This window comes from Nicotiana tabacum, chromosome 10 (assembly GCF_000715075.1).
Source record: "Nicotiana tabacum cultivar K326 chromosome 10, ASM71507v2, whole genome shotgun sequence".
Taxonomy (NCBI): Eukaryota; Viridiplantae; Streptophyta; class Magnoliopsida; order Solanales; family Solanaceae; genus Nicotiana; species Nicotiana tabacum.
In genome coordinates this window covers 156,918,206-156,934,752 of record NC_134089.1, presented here as the reverse complement: position 1 = coordinate 156,934,752, position 16,547 = coordinate 156,918,206, and the positions used below count along the sequence as shown (strand labels likewise).

General features: G+C 36.0%; 1 protein-coding gene across 1 annotated transcript; it reads left to right on the top strand.

Annotated features, from left to right (window-relative positions):
- Window positions 1–5,744: 5,744 nt before the first annotated feature.
- LOC107807432 (phytochrome C) lies at window positions 5,745–14,274 on the top strand. Its single transcript, XM_016631804.2, has 4 exons — window positions 5,745–8,238; window positions 8,991–9,807; window positions 10,873–11,169; window positions 12,679–14,274. Exons 1-4 carry the CDS (start codon window positions 6,198–6,200, stop codon window positions 12,887–12,889), a joined length of 3,366 nt encoding a protein of 1,121 aa, XP_016487290.1. The 5' UTR covers window positions 5,745–6,197; the 3' UTR covers window positions 12,890–14,274.
- Window positions 14,275–16,547: the final 2,273 nt, after the last annotated feature.

Genomic DNA, 16,547 nt, shown 5'->3' with positions numbered 1-16,547 from the left:
GAAATGGAAAATACCTCTAAAACTCGGGACATGGACAACCCTGAATCGAACTCAAACTCGAACTTTTTGAGGTCGAACTGACCTTAATCGAGTGTTCTCAACTGAGAACACTTCGACTAAGGTCTATTAGACCCCAACCCTTCATTTAATTGGACAGACCCCAAGGTTCTGGATTTCTAGGGTTTATACAGTCGATTTGGGGCTTGAAGGTTTTTGGTTAGATTCGAACCAAACCAAGCTTGGTTTGGTTACAAGTGAGGTCAGGGGAATAACTGGTATGAATTTGGGGTGGTTTGGCATGGATTGGGTTTTGGCTCGAATCTTTAAATGAAGATTCGAGAAGATGGGGATTGATTCGAGCCAAGGGAGTAGTGGATTCGTAACCAGGGTGTTAAGGTGGATCTATGGTGTTAAGGAGGTGGCCGACGGCGTAATTGCCGCCGGGTTTCAGGCGAAGGGGAGCTATGGCGGCTAGGGTTTGGGGGAAGGGTTTCGTCTCTGAGACGATGATGAACAGGGCAAAAAGGGGGTGTTTGGTTTGGGGGGCTGGGGTAGGATATTAAGTTTATATAGGGGAGGGGTGGTTTGATCTTGACCGTTGGATCAATCACGATCCACGGCCTAGATCAATTCACTTAAAAGGGACGACACCGTTTGGTCTTATTCAGAGACTGGGTCAACCCGGGTCGAAATGGACCGGGTTGTGAGGGAAGCTTGGGGCCGTTGGATCAATGGAGATGGATGGTTTTGATTGACATGCCTGAAACGGCGTCGTTTCAATTATGCAGGGGCTGAACTGGATCGTTCGATCCAGTTTGATCAACGACTCAGATTTGAGACACCAATACGGCGTCGTTTGGGGTTATCTGAGATTAACTAGACCGGGCACCATCAAAACGACGTAGCTCTTGCCCTATACTACGTCGTTTGGTGGTCTTTGGGTTGACAGACCTGGGCCGGGGCGTGTGACTTTTGGGCCTGAACTCTCTTTTAAAAACTGGCCCAGTCCGAATTTTCTTCATTTTTTCAACTCTTTTCCTTTCCCTTCTTTAATTTAATTTAAAAACAATTCCTAATTAAATTGTAAAATCAAAAATAAAACTACACAAATATTAATTAACACTTACAATAATTAACACACAAATTAAAACCTTAAAATAAAAATCAACCAATGACAACAAATAGAAATAAACGCATATTTTTGTGATTTTCCTTTTAGAGCCGAATGATGGTTTAATTAATTCCTAAATGTATAATTAAATCCTAAATATGCATGCAACATGTATTTTTTTTATTTTTCAATTAACTACAACAAGGCAAACATTTACGGGCAAAACACAAATAATTATCAAAAATGCCACGCAAATCCTAACAATTGTACACCAAGAGAATTTTGCTTTATTTTTGATTTCTTTTGGAGTAGTTTTCATGAAGCAAAAATCACGTGCTCACAATTGGTACTCACAATCAGAGAGTGACCAACCCAATTTCTGGTTTTCTCTATCAAACACCATCCGATATCCCGTCATGAAGTTCTTTGTACAGGAAAAATGATTGTTAGCACTTCCAAAAATTGAGAGAGGAAATTGCAAATATCACTTTTGCATTACAGTTTCACCCCATTCCTTTGCAGGTGGAAATTATTACAGTTGCATACAGAAGGAAGAAACCACATGGTGAAGAGAGTCAGGCTTACGTCCAATCGTTCCGATATATATGCCCAAAGGCTCCACAGCTAAACAAAATCCAACAGCACCCTACATAAAGATATTGAATTAGTTCAAAATTAATTAGAAGTGAAGGACCAAAAGTTGGCATGATAAAAAAAATCAGGAAAAAAAAAATAGGACGCACCACAAATTTACATGTAATCAAAAGAACCAAAAAGTTCATCTCTGAGCTAAAAAACAGATGGAGTATATTCAAGAACTTACCTGACTGCCATAAATCACAAATACAGGATCCTGGACTATAAAAGTGTCGTTCCTCATGAACTTCAGAGTAAATGAAGGAATATTTGGTAACCCTTCAGAACTGTCTAGGATCAAATACACATTCGGTACATATAATGAGGCAGAAAAAAGAAAGTACATCTCTCTTTCTCTTATATTCCATTACTTGGATTTTGTAGCAATATTGCCAAGGATATCCTTCAAAGCTGACTTTTGTAGCATTCACTTCCCTGTCAAACTGTAACCGGAAAAGGATATGTGAAAATACAGCGTACAATAAGCAGCAAATAGTTGTAAGCCTACCTCTTTAACGACTCTATCGTACATTTGATTTAGGAGAAATGTAAAGGATGTCCCACTACCCACAATGGCTTTGAAGTTTGTCTGTTCAATACAACTCATCTACAACTTTCACACATTATTTCTACCTAGTTAAATACAACTACAATAACATACAATTTAAATACAAATTTTATACAATATATCTTTTGTATATTTTGTATCTGATTTATACATAGAAAAAATAAATTTCATACAACTAATTATATATTATACAACTTATCTACAACTTTCATACATTATTTCTACTTAGTTATATACAACTACAATATCATATAACTTAAATATAATTTTAATACAATGTTGTTCAACTTTCATACAATAGTTAAATAAAGAAAAGAAAAATACATAAACAACAAAATACAATTTTTCTACAATTTTACTATAATTTCGTAAATATAATGTATATCATGTCTTCTTCTTCTTCTTCTTCTTCTTCTTCTTCTTCTTCTTCTTCTTCTTCTTCTTCTTCTTCTTCGAGTTTCAATCTGAAATTCAGCCAAAATCAAGTCTAATCTTCACCAAAATCCCTCAAAATTGAGATATAAACTCCAAACCATATTCCCAATTGTTTGCAACAACACACAATCCAAACAAATAATAATTTTTGAAAGCCCAAATTCGAATTCAAAGCTTCAAAGCTTTTTAATGACTGTCAATGGTGGAATTGCTGCTCTCTTTTCCTTTGCTTTACATTACTGAAATTAGGGATTGAGAGATAGAGAGAGACGTAGAGAGAATTCTCAATTCTTTGCAACAACATACAATTCAAACAAATAATATTTTTTGAAAACCCAAATTTGAATTCAAAGCTTTTTAATGGTTGTCAATGATGGAATTGTGGGTGAGTGCAAGATACGTGGGGGAGGGGGATAAGATGTGGAGAGAGAAATGTGGGGGAGTGGAAGATATGTTAGAGTAATTTTAGGACACTAATTATTATCATTAATTCCCTTAAAATGTACATAAATGGTAATTGGGTATATAAAATGTAATTATAGTAAAACTTGAGTAGGGAGGGTAATATAATTTCATATAGTGTATAGGAATGTAAAAATACCTATAACATATCAAATAAAAAATAATTATTTTTAAGAAATTTTAGCAAAGTTATTCATGGATCAATTTGAACTAAAATTTAGCTCAACTTTAAATGAGTTGGGTCAAGATAAGCTGAATTCAACAAATGAGTTGGTCATTGACCGGCCCAATCCTTGGGCTAGTCAAATGTGTTTGGGGTCAAATTGACACTCCTAGTTACGGCAAGTGTGCTGTTGACTTCCATATTGTGTCCTTTTTTCTATATTTATCACTAGTACGTTATTAAATTATCTACTTAATATGGAAATAATTTATTGCGCTCAATCATGTATTACTGTCAAAAAGGTGACACAGGAAAGTAGGGCTGCTTATCGGGCAAATTGAACGGTTATTTACTCTTAACGGTTTGACTTATCGGTTATCAATTTTTAAATGTATTAATCCGCTAGCCACCCGATAAGATATCAGCTGGATTGGTATCAGTTTAACTATTATCGGGCAATTATCGATTTAGTTTCAGTTGATTGAAACTTAACATACTTCAACACGGTGTTGGGAAGTACATCTCCGAGACAATAATATAGTCAACATTTCTCATACATATATGTCAACTAAATTACACCATGAGGCCATATTACTAGAATCAAACACTGGATATCAAATACTTCTTTTATCTTCTCATACTACATTAAAGTGGATGGTAAGTGATTGAAAAGTGCACAACATAGTACATCAACAGTATCATTTGAACAGATTTCTTACTGTTTAAGAAGATAATAAACTGTTAAAAAATAAAAAAAAAATAACTTGGTTAAAATTGAACCTAATGTGTAAAGTGTAAATGTTAATAGTTTAATACTGATTATTGGTCTCTAGTGGGGAAGGGATTAGGATTTAGGAGAATACACGCGTCAAAGAGACTCAATGGCCAATTAGATACTTCCAAGCAATCAGTACAATTCACTTTGCACTTCGTACAATTGTCCATAGCAGTAAAAATAAATTTTATAAATATTGGTATCAGGTTAACGGATTATCCATTAAGAAAATTAAATAATCCGCCCAAATCCGATAAGCCGTTAATAAAAAAAATTCAATCTGTTCCCCGTCCGTTAAACCGTTAACCTGATACTAATAAGCCACTAAGCTTCGGTTTTGAACACCCCTACAGGAAAGTCAGCAATGTTCTAGAAATTTTTGTATATTTTCCTCAAAAAAATTTAAAAAAACGTTACAATCTCTAACGTGGTTGTACATTTGTACCCTCACAAGCGAAAACAGAAATATAAAGACATCATATAATAGCTTCTTAATATTCTAATATTTCCTTTTATTCTTGAAAATAAATATCTAATTTAAATTCCTTTACGTATAGGAAAATGCAAAGTTTTAGGGGCAAAATTATTTTTGCCCTCAACTTTGCCTTAATAATTAAATTCTCACCCCAACTTTGAGCTATAGACATTTTTTGGTTTCATATCCGATGCAAATGCCTACTTTATCTTTTTTAATTTTTAATTTTTAATTCTCCCTTCAGGTAATTTTTAATATTATGATATTGTAATTCCTTTTTTCACATTAAGTGCCTTATCTACAAAGCAAACCACGGCAAATCTTATCCAAATGGAAAAAATTGAAATTACAAAAATTTTGTTTCAACCATGGTTTTCAGCAAAGAAGAGTATTTAAATTTTTGCAGAAATTGTTTTTCAACATTTAAAGAAAACACCATCTTATTTTTGCTGTCAGTAAAAAAATTTATTTAAAAAGAAAAGGAAGTGAGCCACCTATACCATTTTAAATTCAAGTTCTATAAATTAACACTATCAATAAATTTACGTATAATAAGTAACTTTCCATGGTAAACTTCAAAATAATAAAATAATCACTATAATTAATAATATGTAACTTAAGCAATACATATTTAATTAGTCTTAAATTATTTGTCGTGTTTTTTAATACGCTCCTTGAGAAAATATTAAGTAGAAGGGATATTGAACTAATTTACCCTTATTTATATCTTAAGATATAATATCTCAATTGAATATTTACTTTATTTATGTGTTATCTCTATTTTCAAGAATAATTATTAATTACTTTCGTCTTGGGCTTTTAGAATAATAAATAATTGAGGTAACTATTTTTAGAAAATACGACCAATCACTTAATTCCTAGATTATATCGTATGTAGTGTACAGTGGCGGAACCACATGCACCCAAGGATAGTGGGAAAATTATAATGTAGCTGGATAATAAAATATATATATACTATATATTAACTGACACGACTTTTTGGAGAGTTTTTTATTTATATTTATTTAATAAAAATGCTCATATTTAGATACAACATATACTTCATTTGGTTCCTCGTGATTGGTCTTTAAATTTAACTGCTGCCAGTCTTGAGTATTTAAAGCTTTTTTGGGTAAAGCAATAAAGACTCTATTTTTAGCTAACCATTTTGCTTCATTTGGCTGGTTCTGAGTGGTTGAGAATGAGAACCATAAGTTGGAAAACTGAACTCCTTCTTAGCTTTGGTCCTTCTCCACATGGGGTTCTAGAAATTCTTTAAAAAAGATGGAATCTTGGATTGGTATGAGGTAGTAATAGTCCCCAAGTGGGTATCACCTTTTGTTCTTTTGTGGTGTTTTCTTAACTATGGTAGATTCTATTTGATATAAAGATTATGTAAATTCCTTCCTCTTATTTCAATTTTGGTTGTTTCATTTCAAGAATCTTGATTCTTCTAGGCTTTTCTGCATATATTATTTGATTAGGGTACTAAGTACTAACATTGGAGAATTGAGGAATTCCATCTTTCAATATTGATGTTTTCTTGTTACTGAAGCAAAGAAAGGATTAGAAATGTCTTCTAAATCTACAACAAGCAAGACTAATTGCTCTAGGAGCAGTTCAGCTAGGTCTAGGCATGGTGCTCGTGTTGTTGCTCAAACCCCAATTGATGCAAAACTCCACATGGAGTTTGAAGAGTCTGAACAACAATTTGATTACTCTAATTCAGTTAACTTGTCAAATTCCACTAGCAATGTTCCATCTTCAACTGTATCTGCTTATCTTCAGAAAATGCAAAGGGGAAGTCTAATTCAGCCATTTGGCTGTATGATTACTATTGATGAGCAGAACTTTACTGTCATTGCTTATAGCGAAAACGCACCAGAAATGTTGGACTTGATACCTCATGCTGTTCCGAGCATCGAAATGCTAGAGGCTTTGACCTTTGGAACTGATGTCAGGACACTTTTTCGATCTTCAGGTGCTTCCGCGCTTGAAAAAGCAGCTAGCTTTGGAGAACTTAGTTTGCTTAATCCTATTTTGGTTCATTGTAGAAACTCGGGTAAGCCTTTCTATGCGATTTTACACCGCATTGATGTTGGGTTAGTAATAGATTTGGAGGCTGTGAATCCAGATGATGTCCCTGTAACTGCAGCTGGAGCATTAAAATCTTATAAGCTAGCTGCTAAAGCTATTGCAAAATTACAATCTCTGCCAAGTGGGGATATATCATTGCTATGTGATGTATTAGTTAGAGAAGTGAGTCATTTGACGGGCTATGATCGTGTTATGGTTTATAAATTCCACGAGGATGAACATGGGGAAGTTATTGCAGAATGTCGTAAGCGTGAACTAGAACCTTATCTTGGCTTGCATTACCCTGCTACCGATATACCACAAGCTTCGAGATTTCTCTTCATGAAGAATAAGGTTCGGATGATATGCGATTGCTTAGCTCCACCAATTAGGGTGATTCAGGACCCGAGACTGGCTCAGCCACTGAGCCTTGGTGGATCCGCATTAAGAGCTCCCCACGGCTGTCATGCACAATACATGGCCAATATGGGTTCTATTGCATCTATGGTCATGTCGGTGTTGATTAGTGAGGAAGATGACGAGTTGGATAGTGACCAGCAAATGGGAAGAAAATTGTGGGGTTTGGTCGTTTGCCATCACACTTGCCCTAGATTTCTTCCTTTTCCGTTGAGGTACGCATGTGAGTTCTTGGTTCAAGTTTTCAGTGTTCAGATCAATAAGGAAGTGGAAGTGGCAGCTCAACTTAGGGAAAAGCATATACTGCGAACTCAGACTGTTCTTTGTGACATGCTTCTAAGAGATGCCCCCTTGGGAATCGTTAACCAGTCTCCTAATGTTATGGACCTTGTAAGGTGTGACGGGGCTGCACTTTACTATAGGAACAAACTTTGGTTGCTTGGTGTTACGCCAACGGAGTCCCAAATTAGAGATATAGCTGAATGGCTTAATGAATCTCACGGTAGTAGTACAGGTTTAAGCACTGATAGCCTCATGGAAGCTGGCTACCCATGTGCTGCTGTGCTCGGCGATGCGGTGTGTGGAATGGCTGTTGTAAAAATAACTTCAAAAGATTTTCTCTTCTGGTTCCGCTCCCACACAGCTAAAGAGATCAAGTGGGGTGGTGAAAAACATGATCCCGGAGACAAGGATGACGGAAGAAAGATGCACCCAAGGTCATCATTTAAAGCCTTTTTGGAGGTTGTTAAGCGGCGGAGCGTACCTTGGGAGGATGTGGAAATGGATGCAATCCATTCCTTGCAGCTGATATTGCGAGGATCTTTGCAAGATGAGGTTGCTGATTGTTCTAAAATGATTGTGAATGTCCCTGCTGCAGATACCAGTATAGAGAGAGTGGATGAACTTCGTATTGTCACAAACGAAATGGTTCGTCTTATTGAGACAGCATCAATACCCATTTTGGCAGTTGATGCTTCAGGCCGTATTAATGGATGGAACTCGAAAATTTCTGAGTTAACTGGATTGCTTATAGAGAAAGCAATAGGCGTACCATTGGTCAATTTGGTTATTGAAGATGGAGCAAGCACAATTGAAGGTGTTCTCTCCCTGGCTTTGCAAGGTGATACTCTGATTATCCTTTGGTTTTACTCTGTTAGTTGAATATTTGCAATGCATAGATTGAATTGAATCATGCCTTTTTATTTATTATTCCTTTCTTCTTGGGCCGAGGGTCTTTCGGAAACAGCTCTCTCTACCCCTCCGGGGCAGGGGTAAGGTCTGCCTACACTCTGCCCTCCCCAGACTCCACTTGTGGGATTTTTACTGGGTTGTTGCTGCTGTTGTTGTTCCTTTCTTAAATTATAGGAATGGTGTATATAAGTTGAGATTAAAGAAAGGAATGGGGATTCATATCGCCGACCCGAACTTGTTTGAGGCATAATAGTTGTGTTGTTTTCTTTATTATAACTTTAGCACAAGCTGCATTGGCTATGTCAAATTGTTTATTTATCAAGCCGTAGCATATTTGGTCCCATTTTGAGTTTGTTTCCTCATGTATATAGACCTCTGAAATGAAGCTCTAAGAAGAACAAAAAGAAGTGTCAGAAACTGAAGTCTAAATTAGATGAACTGTTTTGGACATCACAGTCGGGCATTGTTTGGTCTGTCGCTCTTTTGGCTGGATATGTTGTCTGAAACTTGTTCTTTACTTCTTCCTCAACGCTGGATATTAGACATATTAGCATTTCCAACCTCCCTTCCTGTCTTATTTCTCTGGGTCGCCACTTGACTTCCATGCAATAACTTAGGTGCTTATTTTGTTCTTTGGTGCTTTTTCCTGGAAAATGATCTACTTTGATATTTGACTTGCAGGCAAGGAGGAGAAAAATGTAGAAATCAAACTTAGGACATTTGGTCGCCAAGAAAATGTCGGACCAATTACGTTAGTGGCTAATGCCTGCTGTAGTCGAGACATAAAACAAAATATTGTTGGAGTTTGCTTTATCGGGCAAGATGTTACTGGGTTAAAACTGATTGAGGACAAATATAGCCACATTGAAGGTGATTATGTTGGAATTGTCCGCAACCCATCTCCTCTAATTCCTCCAATTTTTGTGATGGATGAACATGGAAGATGCATGGAATGGAACGAGGCTATGCACAAATTGACTGGGTTGAAGAGGGAGGAGGTCATTGATCAAATGCTTCTTGGTGAGGTTTTCACAGTCAATAACTTCGGTTGCAGGGTGAAAGATGGAGACACACTAATCAAGCTCAGGATATTATTTAATAGGGTAATTGCTGGCGGGGAAGGTGAGAAATTGTTTTTGGGGTTATTTGATAAACAGGGTAAGTATATTGAAGCCTTAATATCTGCAAATAAAAGGATTGATGCCGATGGTAGGGTAACTGGGGTCTTGTGCTTCCTGCATATTCCTAGTCCAGAACTTCAATATGCACTGCATGTGCAGAAGATGTCAGAACAAGCTGCTGAAAGTAGTCTAAATAAGTTGGCTTATGTTCGTCTTGAACTAAAAAACCCTTTAAATGGGATAAAGTGCATTCAGAATCTGATGAAATCTTCTGATTTAAGCAATGATCAAAGTCATTTGCTGAAGACAAGCACAATGTGTCAAGAACAACTAGCCAAGATCATTGATGACACCGATATTGATAGCATTGAGGAATGGTATGATAATTTGACCTCCATTTTGTCGTTGTACTATTTATTTAAAGAAGAAATATCTGCTTTATGCTCAGGCCATTGCACTAGTATTTCTGCGTATCAGGATCATAGCAGTAGTTTCCATGACTTGCAAAGGGATATTCTTGACTGCTTGTTTTTCACAAATCGTGCGCATGACATTCAGGAGATTGTTAAGGAAGTTTTTTTTATCTTTTGATAAGTGAGTTTGCTAAGAAAGCTGATCGGTCAGTTCTTCAGATCTTTGCTTTTCAGAAGTCTTTGATGTATTTCTCTCTTCTTGATGTTAGTTTATGTATCTCTATGGTGAAGGGCAGAGATGGATTGAAACGAATGAAGAAACGAGTGCTTAGTTCCCTTAGATAATTTTAAAAGCAAATGATCCACAATTTTTGCTATGTGGTCACTATTAGGCTGAAGGCTCTTAACCTATAGGGAAGAGAAGAGAAAAGTACAAGAAGGGAAACTAGGATGGAAATAGTAGTCCAAAAATGAAACTGATCTGCTCTTTAGTTTCCAAACAGAGAATTACAGTGTACAAAACTGTGAATTGAAAATTTGGTGTCGTCTTAAGAGATACATTTTCTCTCTTTTTAAGGAAACATATATGGTGATGCATCAATTAAATAACTTGATTTACCATCACTTAGCAAAGGAAGAAGTGGCAGGGGGAGTAAGCTCATGGGTTAGCAAGAAGTTATAGAGTTGAGGCTGGAATATACAATGTGAGGGATCCATGACGTTAATTTGATGGATGATTGCTACCTTAAAATGTGAAAATTTGTACTGTTAATCAGGAAAGTAATCTGAAGTAGCTGTTAATAAACCATATATGATAATACACATTGGAATCCATGATTAATAGACAGTGCAGTTCATGATAATGTTTGAGTTTGTTGCACTATGGCATCTTAATGTCACACTAATTTGCATCTATTGAATCATTTAGCATATATTAGATGTGTTAGATCTGGTCTTGGAGAGGTATCCGATATTTGTTATCTGTATATATTTTTGGACCAGTCCTGATCATTGCAATATTTTTTTCAGCTATATGGAAATGAACTCTTCTGAGTTCAATCTTGGCGAAGTTGTTACAGTGGTCATCAATCAAGTTATGATTCTAAGTCAGGAGCGCAAGGTTCAGGTCACATGCGATTCACCTGTCGAACTATCACACTTGTACCTGATTGGTGACAGTTTGAGGCTTCAACAAGTCCTTTCTGACTTTTTGACCACAGCTATCCTTTTTACTGTTCCTTTTGAAGGTTCCTCTGTGGTGCTCAGAGTAATTCCAAGAAAGGAACGTATAGGGACCAAGATGCACGTCATGCATCTTGAATTCCGGTAATCAGTTCTTATCTCTCAGATTTGGATTTATTGATTATCTTGCATGCAAGTCATTTAATAAAATGAAGTTTGCATGCCTGTTTTAGATTGTAAGGAAGTAATTACTTCTAATTATATTAATGTAATCCTGGCTTGGTTGTCAGGGTGGTGGTTGTACTCCATGATTCTTACTATGCATCTTTTGCTGTTTTATGGGAAAGCATTATTCGTGCTGCTTAAATTGTTTAAACAAAGTAAATTATAATAATTCGACTTTAAGTTTTGTTGTGACAAAGTGGGGCAAGTTCCACTCTTTTTTTCCTCTCTCTTGAATTGGAGCTCTTTTTTTTCCTCTCTCTTGAATTGGAGGTGACCGATGCATAAAAAGGCTAAATAATGCCTTTTGGCCTAGTGAAACAGCATTAAAATGCCGTATTGCACGTCAATCTTTTGACTCTCTTAACGTAATATGGTGTCAAATTAATGAGCATATTAAGTAGGGGCAATCTGCTCTAATTTCTTTTCGCTGATCGGTCAGTATTTACCTAGAAGTAGCAGATATCGAGTTCTCGATTATGCTTTATAGCAGTTTTAACTGATTGCCCATTGATTTTGAATCTTGAAACTATCTGGAATGATACTTTCATCTCCTTTTAGTAAAATGGAATATATTACGTACATTATCATACTATCCAACATTTTCCTCTTGACTTGTGTCTTAGGTTGCAGGTTTGATGTGCCAAGTGAACTAACTCAGGTATTTAAGTGTCCTCGAGTTGTGAAGGCTGCGGGTTGGCCCAAAGGGTCGGCTGCCAACGGATTTCTCGGTCATAAAAATAACAACAATATACCCAGTATAATCCCATATAGTGGGGTGTGGGGAGGGTAGTATGTACGCATACCTTACCTTTACCTTGTGGAGATAGATAGGCTGTTTTCAATAGACCCTCGGCCAAAAAAAAAGGGAGAAGGGACAAGTTTAGAGTACCCTCCATAAAAGAAAGAAGAAAGAAAAAAAATATAAAATCTCTCGATTTATCCAAATTTCATAGAGCTGCAATTTATTATCTATATTCTTCCAAATTATTGTACTTTCGCGTCCGTATGACCATCCTAACTATTTGAAGGGGAAAATTGATCACTTTGTGAAAATAAGAAAGAAGTATACAAGTAGACAAACAAAATTTCAACATTGCGCATAAAACCAAAAATGAGGGGACAAAATACAATCATTTAAACCCACAGCTTCCACGGTGCACTAAAAGAATTTAGATACATTACAAACTTTTCGTCATAGGAGGTGGTCATATGTTCTTACAGAGGGTACAAAATATTATTATTTTTATTTTGGGCACGCTAGATTCTTAACTACTTGAACTTGTAATGTTTTTGTTTTATACCTTGTTAAAATCTCACTCCAAATGATAAAGTATCTCATCCCTCTTTCCTAATTCTTCATATAAGGTTTCCTTTATAGTTTGATAGATTGATCTGATTCCATTTTACGTAAATCTAACTATATTGCAGAATCACTCATCCAGCCCCAGACGTACCTGAAGAGCTAATTCAACAGATGTTCTACTACAGTCAGAGTATATCAAGGGAAGGTCTTGGCCTATACATCAGCCAGAAACTTGTTAAAATCATGAATGGAACCGTCCAGTATCTCCGGGAGGCGGAGAGATCCTCATTCATTATCTTAGTTGAATTTCCACTGACAGACCAGAGAAACCACTAGCATCAGTGTTCCCGACTATCCTGCTGCAGTCAACACATATTTACATGAAATTCTTAAGACAAGCTTGTCAATATTTTCACAAACTGATAGCCAAAATCTGCTGATGGTCACATTTCATTATTTCTAGTGGTCCTTCTCTATTTACCAAGGCTCTTGCAAATGGAATTCACTAGAACTGAGTGGAGCATTTCTTTGCTGATCTCTTTGCTTCATCAGGGGCATACTGGCTCAAGATTCCAGAAAAGGCTTATTTCAGAGAATCAGCTAATCTGTTGCTCGATGAGCCTTTTGCAGTGATGGTTTTAGAAGTGGAGAATTTCGATTCTCCTCCATGTCATCTACATAAAAGCTGCACATGCCAGTCTCTTCTCCTTCAGGACCATTAATTGCAAAAATCGCATTTCGAGGGCAGAGGATCTTCTTTTATACTTTGACGGGGGTATCTTGATATTTATTTAGGCACATTGTTATATTACTGTCCGGGGTTTTGCTCTGCCAAGCCTATTGCATTAACTGGTGGAGGAATTTCCATGGTTGAAGTGTTTCCAGTTTTCTCCATGGCTTCTCCAGTGTCAAGTCGCACATCTGTTGAGGGGGTATGTGTTGTGAACTCCTTACATGGTCTTGTGCAATCATCCGAGCTAGGTTTTGGGGGTTAAATTAGGCTCAAAGGCCATATCTTCACATGGTATCAGAATCAGATTCATTGGTCACTGTTGTTGTGTTGCTCAATGTTTGGCCCTCGTAATCCACGCTCCAGTTGTCCAGTATTGGGCGTGTGAGGGAGTGTCAAGTCCCAGATTGGTTGATGGGGGTATGGATTGTCGTCTTCTTATACGGTCTCAGGAAATCTTCCTCTCAGGAGCTAGCCTTTGGGGTTGACGATGTCTAAGTTCCACATCCAGAGAGTCCAGCATAACTTAGTTGTCAAAGAACATATCTTTCTTCTAACAAATTAACTGGCACAATGTACAGGACACACATTAGATACTCCTATTTTCTTTAATTTATACAACATTGTGCAGTGAAAATTTCTTGGAATAGATCAAACTTCCAGATTGAGACCATTGATGAAGTTGAATGATGAAGCAGGTCTGCTTTCAGCATTATCAGCTGGAATACAAGATCAAGTGCTGCTAACTTGACTCGCTAATGTCAGCAACTGTTGGGAGCCTGAGCTATACCATTATGTTGCAATACTATGGGAGAACTGTATTATTACTTTGTTTTGCAACTGTTGTATATTTAGTTTGGCTCATGTGAGATATCCCAGGTTTTCAGTGGCTTTGGCCCAGTCTCATTCTCTTTAGCTGAACTTATCAATTCAGGATGATTTTCATATAGCAGTTCCGATTAAAGATAATGAAAAACATCTCTTTTTCGTCTTTTTTTCTTTCCCTTTTACAGCGACAACAAAAACGCAGTGAGTTCTCACAAGTGGGGTTTGGGGAGGCTGGTGTGTACGCAGACCTTACCACTGCCATAGGAGGTCAGAGAGGCTTTTTTTCCCGTTTCTTTTTCATTGTTATTGGCTCAGAGTCATAGGCTGAATGTCCTGTTATCTGACATGGAGTCTAGGTAACTTCTTGCAGCCATATTGTGGTGGAAATACGATGTATAAAAGAAATATACAGTAACTATGATGTGCTTTTATTCTATTACTAGTCGCGGTAAGCCCGTGCTGAGCTCGGGCCCAAATTCAAGACCAAAAAGTAATAGTAAAAATTGACGGGGCGCCCTATTTGGTCGCCCTCATTTAACCTATACCGATTTTTTTTAAAACTTTTAACTTGTATCTACTTTTTAAATAACTTTATTTCCCTTTCTCCTCCCCCTTCTCCTCCTTCATTTTCTTTTTTCTTCTTCTATAACGATGACTTCAACATTGCTCTCTTTGATTAATGAAGCTAAAGCAAATATACTGAGGACTTCATTTGGATTATTATAACATTAAAAACCAGTTTCCTCATTGTCTGAAAACACAACTCCGTCATCCATTGCTGGAAATTTACTTGATACCGTGAATGTTTCTGCACAAGGAACCCAGCCTTTAACAGTAAGTTTCAAATTCATTCTTTCCGATGCACATTGAGTTTGTTCTTCTTTTTCTTTTCTCTTTTGAGTTTTTTTTTTTTTGGCTATGAAACGTAGCTTTTGATATATTTAAAACATGAAAGTTAACAGAGTACACAGTAGATGGAACTGAACGATGGATCCGATTACATAAAATCTAATAGCGGCAAACTAAAGTTGAGTGAGTTATCAAAAACTAGAACATCTTGATATTGGAATTCCCCAGTTACAAAGACAAAAGCTTCAACTCTAGAGCTGAAGTTTCTCAGTTACAACACAAAAACTTCAGGTCTAGAGCTGAAGTTCGCCAGTTACAAAACAAAAACTTCAGCTCTAGAGCTGAACTTCAGGCCCGGCTATTAGAATGCTGAAGTTTTGCGTGATTGCCTTTGCTACTTCAGCCCCGTGTGCTGAAGTTATGCGAAAAAGCGGGTACGCTTGTAATTTTTTTTGCAAAGCGAGCACAAGTTAAAATGTGACACAAAAAGCAGGTATAGATGCAAATACCCCAAAGTAATACATATGATTAAAAAGAAGCAATTTGCATTATGTTTTTACGTTTTCACCAAATATCTTATTTCTCCTGATAAAAAAATAATTGTGTGTACTCAAATTATAACCAAGATAAATTTCAAATCTACCGGCACGTTTTCAGTCTTGTATTCCTTGTGAATCCCGAATTGATATACTATGTATCATATTTAAGAGATTTGCTTAGAACTCGTATCAACACAACAAAGAAGTAAATCTATTTCCCTTATTTTTGAACTCACATGGCTTTAGTTTATTGATTGCTACCTTCAAAATGCAAGGTTCTATTTTTATTTAGAGGTAACATTAACGTAGACATCTAGCGGATATAATCAATGTAAATCTGGGGTGTTCATATTCTTACTTAAAGGTAACAATATCCCATATATTTATGATCAAAATATCTTGTTGATGTTGTATAGATCTTTGCTTTTGGACATTTGTTCCTTTGCTACATATTGTAGGATAGACAAATGTGTCATTTTAGTTTAAACTCCAAAAAATTCAAAATCTAACGATAATGATAATAATAATTTTTTTTTAAAAAAGATCTTCTCATAATTTCTAGAGCATAAGCTGTCCAAATATATATATAATTTTAAAGCCTTTCAAATTTAAAATATATTTTTTTTTAAAAAAGTTCAATTTTGATTTCTAAAAATTAATTCGGAATGATCTTTGAAACAGATAAAAAAGAGCACAAAGTTATGTTTTGAAAAAAAAAAAACCAAAATATTCTATACAAAATCAAAAACTATTTAAAAGACTAAAAAACCTTACCAAGAAATTTTTTTCTTTAAGAATAAGTTTAAAAGAAACAAAATAAAAATCAAATTGAAATTAGGCAAAGAAGACTAAGGAGACATACCTTTGTTGATACCATGAGAATAACTTACTTAAGTTCCTACGATCCTCTTAACCGAAAAATAAAATTATAAATATCCACACACCAAAATAGAGTTTAAAAATATTGGGCTTAATGTGGTTTACTCCTCTTGCTAATATTTGAACTTTTTCACTTTTAAAGGATGCGTTTATGCTAATGTAGCAATAA

Coding starts and splice junctions, on each gene's coding strand:
- LOC107807432 (XM_016631804.2), top strand. CDS start 6,198: ATGTCTTCTAAATCTACAACAAGCAAGACTAATTGCTCTAGGAGCAGT. Junction 9,808..10,872: donor ATTGATAGCATTGAGGAATG/GTATGATAATTT, acceptor TATTTTTTTCAG/CTATATGGAAATGAACTCTT. Junction 11,170..12,678: donor GTCATGCATCTTGAATTCCG/GTAATCAGTTCT, acceptor ACTATATTGCAG/AATCACTCATCCAGCCCCAG.